The sequence below is a fragment of the Plecotus auritus genome (genome assembly GCF_963455305.1).
Source record: "Plecotus auritus genome assembly, chromosome: 9".
Lineage (NCBI taxonomy): Eukaryota > Metazoa > Chordata > Mammalia > Chiroptera > Vespertilionidae > Plecotus > Plecotus auritus.
Genome location: NC_137783.1, coordinates 30,690,333 through 30,702,872, shown reverse-complemented (window position 1 = coordinate 30,702,872; position 12,540 = coordinate 30,690,333). Strand labels below are relative to the sequence as shown.

The 12,540-nt window shown below is 40.7% G+C and overlaps 2 protein-coding genes across 3 annotated transcripts in view; one reads left to right on the top strand and one right to left on the bottom strand.

Annotated features, from left to right (window-relative positions):
- PRKG1 (protein kinase cGMP-dependent 1) overlaps nt 1–12,540 on the bottom strand; it is a 1,125,638-nt gene that overhangs the window by 457,300 nt on the left and 655,798 nt on the right. The window lies entirely within an intron of this gene.
- CSTF2T (cleavage stimulation factor subunit 2 tau variant) lies at nt 7,953–11,819 on the top strand. Its single transcript, XM_080688293.1, has one exon. The coding sequence runs from the start codon at nt 8,020–8,022 to the stop codon at nt 10,021–10,023; it is 2,004 nt and encodes a 667-aa protein (XP_080544419.1). The 5' UTR covers nt 7,953–8,019; the 3' UTR covers nt 10,024–11,819.

Genomic DNA, 12,540 nt, shown 5'->3' with positions numbered 1-12,540 from the left:
AGTTAATGAACACCAAAATGAGCAGTAAAATTCTCATTGAAGTGTCTAATGGGATAGAGCCTAAAAATTATTCATATTCAACTATAAAGCTACCATAAGTTAAAATGGCAATGTTATCCAAGGTGGTCTCTGTACAGTTTTGAAAATAATATATACTGAAAATAGACCATTAGTTTACCCAGTCCACCCCTTTAAAGATAAAAATGAAGACATAAACAAAACAAAAAAATAGCATTAGACTACAACTTGGGTTACTTTCCACTTAAGATGCTGCTTCACCTACTACTATTAATTCTACGTAACAAATGTAGATTGATAATTACTGCACAAAATAAGTAATGATAACATTTGCCATATATTCCACATAACAATCTAATACAGGTGATATTATTATCATTTAAATGATGCAAAAATGGAAGCACAGAGATTTGTCCAAGGCTACCCAGTTACTTGAGCTAGACAGCCAAGCCAAGTCTCTCTAAAATTAAAGTCTGTTCTCAACTCCTTCACTCTACTGTCTTTCAGAATTCTGGGAGCATAGTTTAGAAGGGAAAGTCTGATTATCTAAATCCCACTACAAGCTAGGCCAGTGGTTGGCAAACTCATTAGTCAACAGAGCGGCAAACCGTGGCTCGCGAGCCGCAATTTGCCGACCACTGAGCTAGGCCAGTAACTAGGCACCTGACCCTAGTGGAGTCCCTTGTCTTCCCTGGGCCTCATTTCTCCCCCACCCCCATCTATTTTTAAAAATGGGGTTGAACTCAGTCTTTCCAGAGAGAACATTTGCTTCTGTCCAATCTCTAGTCCTGGAATGGCATATTCCCAGTAGTTCCAAATTGATGACATCTTCCTCTTGCTAATAAAAGCCATTCTTCTCATGCATAAATAAAATTATTGTTTACTTCTCTGTATATGTTTCCTATTAAATACATTTTTTTAAATGTGAAAGTCATGAAACAACCTAATTTAGGATTTGAGAAATGTGGGGTCTTTCATTTTATGAAAAACAGCTTAATTACCTATCTAACTGGATGCTTTTTAAAAATTCTTATTTGATATTTAACGATAGCCCTGTAAATTGAAAAAAGAAACATTTTTCCCCAATTGCAGCAGTCTTTACATCATACAGTCCATCTGTTGTCACAGTACTGATTGTGATGTCAAAATTGCAATTAGTTACACTATCAGGAAAAAGGCCAAGGGGGATTGTGCCCAGGCCCCCATAACCTGTGATTATGGCACTAATTGTGAAATGAGTAAAATCAAAAGACCTGATTTTAGGCTGTAGCTCTCCCACTCCTTGGCTATGTATCCTTGGGAAACTAATGGAATAATGTAAGAGCTTGAGTTCTTTGAGTCAAATTATGTGTGTTAACATCTTGTCTCTGCCAGTTCAAATGGAGACACTATTTAACAGTTCTGTGCCTCTGTATTTCTTTAGCTATAAATTCAGATACTATGACTGCCTATTTCAGAAGAGTTATTGAAAGTATTAAACAAAACAATGTATTTTATAAAGTATTTATGAGAGGGCCAGCTCTGTATTACGTGCTCAGAGTTGTTGTGAACAGTATCCGTATTTTGAGTCCACTGTTAGGTAAAGCTCTAGGTATCCACATCTTTAAAATTAGGATATAATGGTATGTACCTCACAAAATTGTTGTCAAGACCAGACGAGGGAACCCAAAGGAAAGTGTTTTGTAAGCTGAAAGCATTAAATTACCATTTGGTTAACTAGGAATAAGATGATCTTGCATTAATTTAAAAAATATTTACTAAATGTTTGTAATATACAAGGCACTTGGCTAAGCAATATGAAAAACAGGAATGAGATATGGGATCTATGCTTAAGTGGTAGCACAAGAATATAATCACTACTCTGCTGTAAAAGAAAAAAAGTCTGAGGTTAGTATTGAAGGACAAACGAATTTATACACTGGAGGGGCAGGAGGTAGATGAGAAAAGAAAGAGACAAAAGAGAAACATTTACCAACAACAACAAAAAAATAGTATGAGTAAAAGCTAGTAGGTTGAAAACCATAAATCATGTATTAAACATAAAAAATAAGTGGCACAATCTAGCCAAAGGAGAATATGAGAAAGTGTGAGTAATAAGAATGCGGACATGTTATAGATGTTAAATGTAGAAAGACCAACTGCCATAATTTAGATAAAATTATAATAAACTAGAGGCCCAGTGCACAGATTCATGTGCCGGTGGGGTCCCTAGGCCTGGCCTGCAGGGATCGGGCTTAAATGGGCTCGCCAACATCCCCCAAGGGGTCCTGGATTGCGAGAGGGTGCAGGCCAGGCCGAGGGACCCCACCAGTGCACAAATGGGGCTGGGGAGGGACCGTGGGAGGGATCCAGGGCATGTCTGGCCCATCTCCCCCAGTCCTGATCAGCTGGACCCCAGCAGCAAGCTAACCTACTGGTCAGAATATCTGCCCCCTAGTGTTCAGTGTATGTCATAGCTACCAGTTGAATGGTCGAACAGTCGCTTAGGCTTTATATATATATATATATATATATATATATATATATATATATATATATATAGAGAGAGAGAGAGAGAGAGAGAGAGAGAGAAAAGAATAGTCCAAGTGTAAAAGGTATCATTGCAAAGAACTGTGTAAGATTAGTATTCTTAGACCTCTGCCATTATTATTCTAGGTCCAGGTCCATGTTTCAGAAGATAGAAGAAAGTCTGCTGACTCTTAGATCAAATTTAGATCCATAAATCTGATCTTTAAGACCTTGTTGTAATTTTCCCCAAAGACTATCTTTGATCACCACTATTCACCAACTCTCTATTGGTTTCCTCTGAGAGTATCAAAAGCAGTTCTCAATTTCATGTCTTGGCTATTTCTAGCTCTTGGCTTATTCTCCTCATATTCTGTTAATGCATATCTGATTATAACCCATCCCTTTAATCCCAACCTATCAGGAAGATGTCCCTGGTGATTAGACTTTACCACTTTTCTCTGTCATACTTCATATCTATTTTATCAAATAGTAACATGCAACAACTCTCACTGACCTAGGAATATAATGACAAGGGTTCTGGCAGCAGGTCCCCACTCTAATTTGGGGCATGTTATTTAATGCCACAGATTTCCTCTTGGGTAAAATGAAGGGTTTGTGAATTAGCTACCTCTCAAGTCACTTCCCATCATTGATTCAATATATAATGTGTACCCACCTGTGCTAAGCTTTGTCCTAGATCAGTGGCCGGCAAACCGCTGCTCTGTTGACTAATGAGTTTGCCAACCACTGTCATAGATGCTGAAGATATGATGGTGACGAAGACAAATGATTATCTTCCTTTAGTTCAGTGGTTCTTGAACTTTAGCCTGTATCAGAATCACCTGAGAACTTGTTAAAAGAAATTTCAGAAAGCACATGCTCACATTTGCGCACACACATCGCTCCCACCACCCAAGAGTTTCTGATGCAGTACGCTTGGAGGCAGGCCCCAAAGTTTGCATTTCTAAGATGTTTCCAGATGATGCTCATACTTTTGGTCCAGGAACTACACTTAAAGAACCTATGTTTTAGTGGAATGTCTTTTTCCCTGTTGTATTGCTAGAACCTAGAATAAATATTTATGGAATCAAAGAACAAATATAAGGCACTTTGTTCATTAACGAAGAGGAATCCAGCTCCTTCCTTGAATGATGCTATAGTTTAGAAAACCATAATTCTACTAAAAGCTAGAAGAGTTACTCTCATTAAAAGGTACAGATAAGGAATGGTTTATATCCAAAGGGAAATGAACTTCCAATCTAGAGAAAAGAGGAGAGAGATTAAGGAGAACTTTGTGGAGGAGTGCATTTTGATCTATCCCTTGAAGGTCCCATACACTTATTTCAAAAATGCCTATCATAGCTAAAAATATTTTTAGTACCTATCTTTAGAACTTGTCCATTACTCTATGGTAAATCTTTTTTATTTTTTTAATTGATTTTAGAGAAAGGAAGGGAGAGAGGAGGGAGATCGAGAGAGAGAGAGAGAGAAACATCAATGTGAGAAAGAAATATCTATAGGCCATCTCCTGCATGTGCCCCAACTGGGGATTGACACCCCCCATCCCAAACCTGGATATGTGCCCTGACCAGGAACGAAACCTGCCGCTCTCTGGTGTACGGATGACGCTCCAATGAGCCACACCAGCCAGGGCTGGTGAATAATGTTTTAATGCCCACGAAGCCTACAGAATCTTTACATTCTAATGTCAGATTTGATATTTGGAAATATTTACTATCATATTTTGTCCAATTCAGGTCAGAAAGTTAGGTGATTTAGTTGCATAATGCTGTTTTTGGTTGAAAACGAGGCTATCCATGAGTTATCAATGAGCCCTAAAACAATTTCAGGGTAGGAGTTTAAGAATCATTTTGAAAAATGGAGGCCTGCCAGTTTAGTTTCTGTAGGTGATTACTTTGAAGGACAGCCCCCGTTTGGCCATATGCCCTGATGTGTTTGTTTAAAAATCACTCTTAGTGCAGTTGATATTTTGATTTATTGAAAGAATTGATCCCTGAATGTGTAAGATGTCATGTACATTTTTCTTTAGAGTGTATGTCATGCTATACATATTTAAAGTTAAAACATTATGGTAACAAAGAAAGTCATAAAAAATGGACGTTCTTCCAGGTTAGATCTACGCTGGTACCAGAAATATACATGGCTTCCTAGAAGTACTTGATAATTCTAGGCCACACAGTTCATTGTAAATAATAATTGATGTGTCCTGAGCACTGAGCTATGTGCTGGGTCACACTGGTCCTCTATAAATGGAGCCACATCAAACCATTCTTCTAGTTTGAAATAGGTGGACTAAAGAGAACACGGAAGGCCTATGACCAAGAGCACAATCTTTCAGTCATGCTTCTCCCTGCTTGTATGTTCCCAGAGCTCTTCAACAACTCTGTTTGAGCCCCGATATCCTTTAAGCCCAGGATATCTTCAATGTGGGATCCGCATGTACTAGTGGTATTAGGTCAGCATTAACGTAATAATACATTTTTTGTTAGTCCTCACCTGGGGATATTTTTCCCATTGATTTTTAGAGAGAGTGGAAGGGAGGCAGGGAAGGGGGGGTGCGGAGAGAGAGAGAGTAACATCCATGTGAGATAGACACATTGATTGGTTGCCTCCCGCACACACCCCGACTGGGCCTGGGGAAAAAGCCTGCAACTCAGGTATGTGCCCTTGAACACATGACCCTTTGGTATGAGGACTGGCCCTCTAACCACTGAACCCCTGACCAGTACTAAAGTATTATACTTTTTTAAGACCACTACTATCTCATATTTTTTAACAGAGTGTACTAACTTTAGGTTGGCCATATACAAATGAAAAAAAATATCAAAACACTTCAAGTCCCTCTGTTTAGATCAATGATTCTTAAAGTAAGGTCCCCAGACCAGTGGCATCAGCATCACTTGAGAACTTGTGAGAAAGGCAAATTCTCCATTCTCACCTCAGAAATACTGGATCAGAACCAGGCAGGAGCGGTGAAGAGACCCAGCAATCTGATTAAGCCATGGCTCCAGGTGGTTCTGATGCCTGCTCAAGAGTGAGCCCCAATGGGATATAAATAGCAGCAGCAAGTCAAGAAACTGCCGGATAAGCAGTGCAATCTTTTTAAAACTTTATAATTTATTCCAATAGCCTGTTACCGTCCTCATGGTTACTACATTTAACATACACAGAATTACACACATAATCGATGTCTAAGTTGTCCTCAACAGAATGTGTGTGAAAAAGCCATGGCTACTCTCTAAAGAGACAGTGTGGGAATAAGACAAATACACTTGTTTAGTTTCCTCAAATGATACTTAACTCCCTTCACCCCTGCTCCACCTCCAATGAAAGAATCAGGGGGAAAACATGGATAGCAGGCACTATTCTATTTCTTTTGATGGAACAGGAGGATTTTATTAGGTGACATAAATACACGTTTATCATTTGCAGATATCAGTTATCATGAATAAATAGCTATGTCCAAGCCTGTTTTAAAGAAAAATTAAAACATTTAAAGGTAAATGGAGGCTTTGCCTTATTTGTAGCTAAACCTTCATATTCATTTCAGATCTATACATTAAACTATATGTGATACACACCTATGATATACATAACACAGTTTTTGATGAAATTTAGTTTCATAATTCCTTCAAAAGGCATATGTGGGCCCTGACAGAGTGGCTCAGTGGTCGAGGGCCGATCTATGAACCAGGAGATCACGGTTTGATTCCAGGTCAGGACACATGCCCAGGTTGTAGGCTCAGTCCTCAGTGTGGGGCATGCAGGAGGCAGCCAATCAATGATTCTCATTATTGATGTTTCTATCTCTCTCCCTCTCCCTTCCTCACTGAAATAATTATTTTTTAAAAAGCACATGTGGAATAAAATGATTCCCTGTTTACGATTTAAGTCTTAGGCTTTGGAGCAGTGCAGTTCATAGACATATAATCTACGGGTGTAATTTAAATTTTCCTAATGAACCACATTTTAAAAACTGAAATAAGTGATATTAATGTTAAATAATATTTTGTTTAGTCTTACATATTAAAAGATCCCTTCAACATGTAAACAATATAAAATTAATGATATTTTACATTTTAAAATATTCTCTTCAAAATTTTGCCTGTATTTTACACATAAAGCACATCTCAATTAGAATGTTAAATTTTAACTGGATATACTTGATTTTTATTTAGATTAAATGTAACTTATCATTGCAAAAGTAGATACTATACCTAAGTAGTTTCAAACATACTAAAAAAATTTCCAGTAGCCTATGTATCGGTTTTGATGTTTACATTAATAATAAATAAAATTAAAAGTTCAATTTCTCAATCAAACTAGCCACATTGGAAGTATTCAAATAGCTACAGGTGGCTAGTGGCTACCATAAGGGGCAGCGCAGCTCAGGAGCTGTAATAGACCATATCTGTGTAAAAATTCTGGCTTTGCCATTTACTGGCTGCTCAGCAAATTACCTAGCCCTCTACAAGCTTCAGTTTTGTTAAATGGGGGTGGGGGAACTCACACAAACACACACATTCCACTATGTATACCCAACTTCTGCCATCAAAACTCGCAACAGACTATAAATAACTATAGTTTGCTCTTCGCTTCATAGTAGAGGTGGTGAAATTATTGCATCAGTTTATAATAATCAGAACCAATATAAATGCCTACAATATACCACCAGTAAGAATTGTTCAATTTAATTCATACTCTGCAGCTGCAGCCATAAATGTTTTTTATTACTAATCATTAATATTACTATGTTAAAGAATAGCACAACTGCAGCCTGCATGCGCAGAGAAAACCTTGGAAAGGCCGGCCACCTAGCCACAGCGGTTAGCTAAGGGAGAAGATGGGGGCGGGGATGAAGCCGGCACCCACTTTCGGCTTGTGTTTCTGGGAAGCTATTTTCCAAAAATATTTTCCTATTACTTTTGTAGTTTAAGGAGCAAATCCGAAGTTTGCTTAGAAACGATTACACTTTCATATAGCTTACAAATAGAAACGGCTCTATGAAAATACTTATCAGAATAAAGAAAAGGCTGCCGTACGCAGCTTTCGGTTGGCGGTTTCCCGCGCAGGCAAATGGAAGCTGAAGCGCCCTTGACGTCAAGGTGGGAGTGGCGTCTCTTGTTACCATGGTGAAGTCTCTGCGGCCATCTTTACTGTGGTTAATGCGCACCAAGCTTTTTCTGGCGAGGAGTGGTGCCGCTCCAGGAGTCTACTCTTAAAAGACGAGAAAGGAATCGTGCGTCCAGGTAATAAGTCGCTGAAAGAGTCGCGTAGACCCAGGGACAGAAAGCATTAACTAGTTTAGTGGAACGTACAAGTGCAGATTTCGCGGATGGGCGGAACGACTTCAGCGGACTTGTGAGGTTTCTACCCGGAATTTAAGAGCCGCTTCCGTTGCTCAGCGGAAGTGTGGGTCGCAGAAGGACGACTCGCAAGGATCCGCTCGCTGCTGTGTGCACAGTCGGAATCATGTCGAGTTTGGCGGTGAGAGACCCGGCAATGGATCGATCACTGCGTTCCGTGTTCGTGGGGAACATTCCGTATGAGGCAACTGAGGAGCAGTTAAAGGACATATTTTCGGAGGTTGGTTCTGTTGTCAGTTTCCGGCTGGTATACGATAGAGAGACGGGAAAACCCAAGGGTTATGGCTTCTGCGAGTACCAAGACCAGGAGACCGCGCTTAGCGCCATGCGGAACCTGAATGGGCGGGAGTTCAGCGGCAGAGCGCTTCGGGTGGACAATGCTGCCAGTGAAAAGAACAAGGAGGAGTTGAAGAGCTTAGGGCCTGCAGCGCCCATCATTGACTCACCCTATGGGGACCCCATAGATCCGGAGGATGCCCCTGAATCAATTACCAGAGCAGTCGCTAGTCTCCCCCCGGAGCAGATGTTTGAGCTGATGAAGCAGATGAAACTCTGTGTCCAAAACAGTCACCAGGAAGCTCGAAACATGTTACTTCAGAACCCGCAACTGGCTTATGCGCTGTTGCAGGCACAAGTAGTGATGAGAATCATGGACCCAGAGATTGCTCTGAAAATTCTGCATCGCAAGATACACGTTACACCACTGATCCCAGGCAAATCTCAGCCTGTCTCTGGTCCTGTCGCTGGTCCTGTTCCTGGCCCTGTCGCTGGCCCTGTCTCTGGCCCTGGCCCTGGCCCTGGGCTCTGCCCAGGACCTAATGTGTTGCTGAACCAGCAGAATCCTCCAGCTCCTCAGCCTCAGCATTTGGCTAGAAGGCCTGTGAAAGACATTCCTCCTCTGATGCAGACCCCTATCCAGGGTGGAATTCCGGCCCCCGGGCCCATGCCAGCTGCAGTTCCTGGACCTGGTTCTTTAACTCCTGGGGGAGCTCTGCAGCCCCAAGTTGGAATGCCAGTGGTTGGTCCTGTGCCTTTAGAGCGGGGACAGATGCAGATGTCGGATCCTAGAGCTCCTATGCCACGTGGACCCATGACTGCTGGTGGACTACCTCCTCGAGGGTTGTTGGGAGATGCTCCAAATGACCCACGTGGAGGGACTTTGCTTTCAGTCACTCACACTGGAGAAGTAGAGCCCAGAGGCTATCTTGGGCCACCTCATCAGGGTCCCCCCATGCACCATGCCCCTGGTCATGACAGCCGTGGCCCTTCCTCACATGAGATGAGGGGAGGGCCAATCACCGATCCCAGAATGCTAATTGGAGAGCCCAGAGGACCGATGATAGATCAAAGGGGTCTACCTCTGGATGGTAGAGGTAGTAGAGACTCTCGAGGGATGGAGACCCGAGCCATGGAAACTGAGGTCTTAGAGGCACGAGTGATGGAGAGAAGAGGAATGGAGACCTGCGCAATGGAAGCCAGAGGCATGGAAGGAAGAGGCATGGATGGAAGAGGAATGGAGATACGGGGCCCTGGCCCCAGTTCAAGAGGCCCTATGACCAGTGGAATCCAGGGTCCTGGTCCCATTAATATGGGGGCAGGTGGTCCACAGGGACCCAGGCAGGTCCCAAGCATTTCAGGGGTGGGGAATCCTGGAGCTGGCATGCAGGGAGCAGGCATGCAAGGACCAGGAATGCAGGGAGCAGGCATGCAAGGACCAGGTATGCAGGGAGGAGGCATGCAAGGACCAGGCATGCAAGGACCAGGTATGCAGGGAGCAGGCATGCAGGGAGCAGGCATGCAGGGAGCAGGTATGCAGGGAGGAGGCATGCAGGGAGCAAGTATGCAGGGAGGAGGCATGCAAGGGGCAGGCCTACAGGGAGCAGGCATGCAGGGAACAGGCATACAGGGGGCAGGCAAGCAAAGTGGAGGCCAGACTAGCAGTTTTAGTCCTGGGCAGAGCCAAGTAACTCCACAGGATCAAGAAAAGGCAGCTTTGATCATGCAGGTTCTTCAACTGACTGCAGATCAAATTGCCATGCTGCCTCCTGAGCAAAGGCAGAGTATCCTGATTTTAAAGGAACAAATCCAGAAATCTACTGGAGCTTCTTGAAATACTTCATAGTAATCCCAGAAAGTTGTTTTTTTTGTTTTTGTTTTTTGTTTTGTTTTGTTTTCTTTTTAGCATGGAGAATGGGTGCAAAAAGCTGACTACTGCATCCCCACAGTTGAATGATTAGGGTTTCTCTCCAGGCAGAACCTAATCTCATTTGTTTTTCTTGTCTTTTTTTTTTTTCCCTGTTTTCCTTTTTATTTTTAATCGGGAGGGGGAGGAATGGGTCTGTTCACTTTAATTCACTGTAAATATACAAAAATAACTCTGAAAGGGATACTGTACCAAATAAGATTACAAATAATGTGCAGCAATACTAAGTGTGTACAATATGTTAACTTCTTTTAAAAACAATATTAAATAAAACAATGTGAAATCTTTACAAAAGACGAAAAGATGACCTGTTAAAATGGTAATTTACCAAAATAGTTTAAGAGTTTGGTTGTATAAGAAAACAAGTTTACTTCCAAAATATAAGATTCATTTTTTGGTAAGTCATTTAAAATACAAAAACTTATTTTTGGGGCAATAGAAAGTTGTGTTAAGCATTCTTTCAGTGTTTTGGAATTATTTAGAAATGTTAGAGTTAACAGGATAAATCTAAACTTGTGGTATTGGGATTGTTTTTTTTTCTAAAGCTATGCTACCTGAGTATCAAAGAATGCATCTGGTGTGATGTCTCATTTATCTCACCTTTCAGAGGGTAGTGATATTCTGGCCTGGCCTGAAAATGATATTTTACTGGGACAGTTCTAGGATTAATCAGGTTACTTAACTGTCCTCTGATGAGACTCAGTATATATCTCCGTACCTTCCTATTTCTCAGTAACCTTTGAGCCCTAAATCTAAATCTGAGTTACTCTCTCACATCCTTCCCTAAAATCAGTGTCTAGGGACCAGTTTATCTGAGTGAATTATAGACCACATTGGGCTTTTAAAATTGGTAAAGGGCTTCCTTCATTCAGTAAAACTCTGCTTCTATATACAGATGCTTCTATCTGGTCAACCAGAAACAGGAATTAAAAATCTTAGTCTCAGCAATATTTAACATCACTTTTGGTTTTCTTATATCAAAATCCATTTGTGTATCACCATCTTATCAAAATAATCCAATCCCAGGTAGGTAGGTAAAATCTTGTAGCCTAAATTATCTGCTTAGTGGTTATTCATTGCTTTTTATAAGGCATAAAGCCACTTAGTTCTAGTATAGGTACCACTGAGACATAGTTAAAAATCAGTAGAAAGGTGAGGCTTATCACATTTCCTTCAGAGCTACTACCTAATTTATTTTTAAGCCTTGAAAATGTGGACACATAAAGTATAGCATCGACTACTAGTGAACAAAAGTATAAACACACAAATAACCAGGTGTTCTTACTCTGGAGAAAAACCAACAAAATAATATCTAGTTACAGAGGGGAAAATGTCATTTAATACAAGGAGAGAACTAAGACTTGGAAGTGAATTATTTTCCTTTGTAAGGTGTATACATCTTAAATGGGTATAAAGTTTTCATCCCTATGCTGCTGTTTCCACTTACCCATTTTTTACTGTTTATACTGTTACTTTTCCTGTGTATCCTATATGCTCCCCCTAGATTGGAGGGGATAATTCTACGTGTGTGATAGTTCTGTACACTACTCATTCACAGAGTTGGCTTGATTACTTTGAAATTATAGTTCCTTTATCCCAAAGCTTTCACTGAAGGACTAAATAAAAACCATTAAATGTTACGTTCTTTGTTGTAATAAAATCTCTGGATTGTTTAATGAAGACTTAATAAAAAGAATGGACAATACCTGATGTTTATTTCTAATTACTGCATTGTTCAAGTGATCTATTGTTGAGAGATCCACATGACCTGAATACCTTTTTTTTTTTTTTTAATTAATGAAAAAGAACTAAATAAATTGTGGGAATGGATGGGAATCCCTTTCTTAGATTTATTATCTATATAGTTCCACAACCGAAATACATTCCGTGGTTGGTATCCATAGCAACATCTTGGTGGATACTCAGACATTATACTTCCCTTTTATTTATGTTCCCCACAGAGAACTCTTCTCTATCCCAGGATCACCTTATAGCAGTGGTCGGCAAACTCATTAGTCAACAGAGCCAAATATCAACAGTACAACGATCGAAATTTCTTTTGAGCGCCAAATTTTTTAAACTTTACTTCTTTTAATGCCACTTCTTCAAAATAGACTCGCCCAGGCCGTAGTATTTTGTGGAAGAGCCACGCTCAAGGGGCCAAAGAGCCGCATGTGGCTCGCGAGCCGCCGTTTGCCATCCACTGCCTTATGGGTATCTTCATTACTGACAGCACTTTCATATTGCAATGCACTATGTTAACTTTTACCTTCTACCCCTCATTCCCACTTATAATAGACCAGGAACTCTGAATGTAGACTGTCATTCATTTCTGTAGCAAAAATCGCAGGTGAGAACTAAGGACAAAACATAGTATCAGAGTCTTAGGGGGGAAAAAACTCCATTAAGAGCACATAAATTTTC

What these genes read in the sequence shown, in the direction of transcription:
- CSTF2T (XM_080688293.1), top strand. Translation starts at nt 8,020, where the DNA reads ATGTCGAGTTTGGCGGTGAGAGACCCGGCAATGGATCGATCACTGCGT.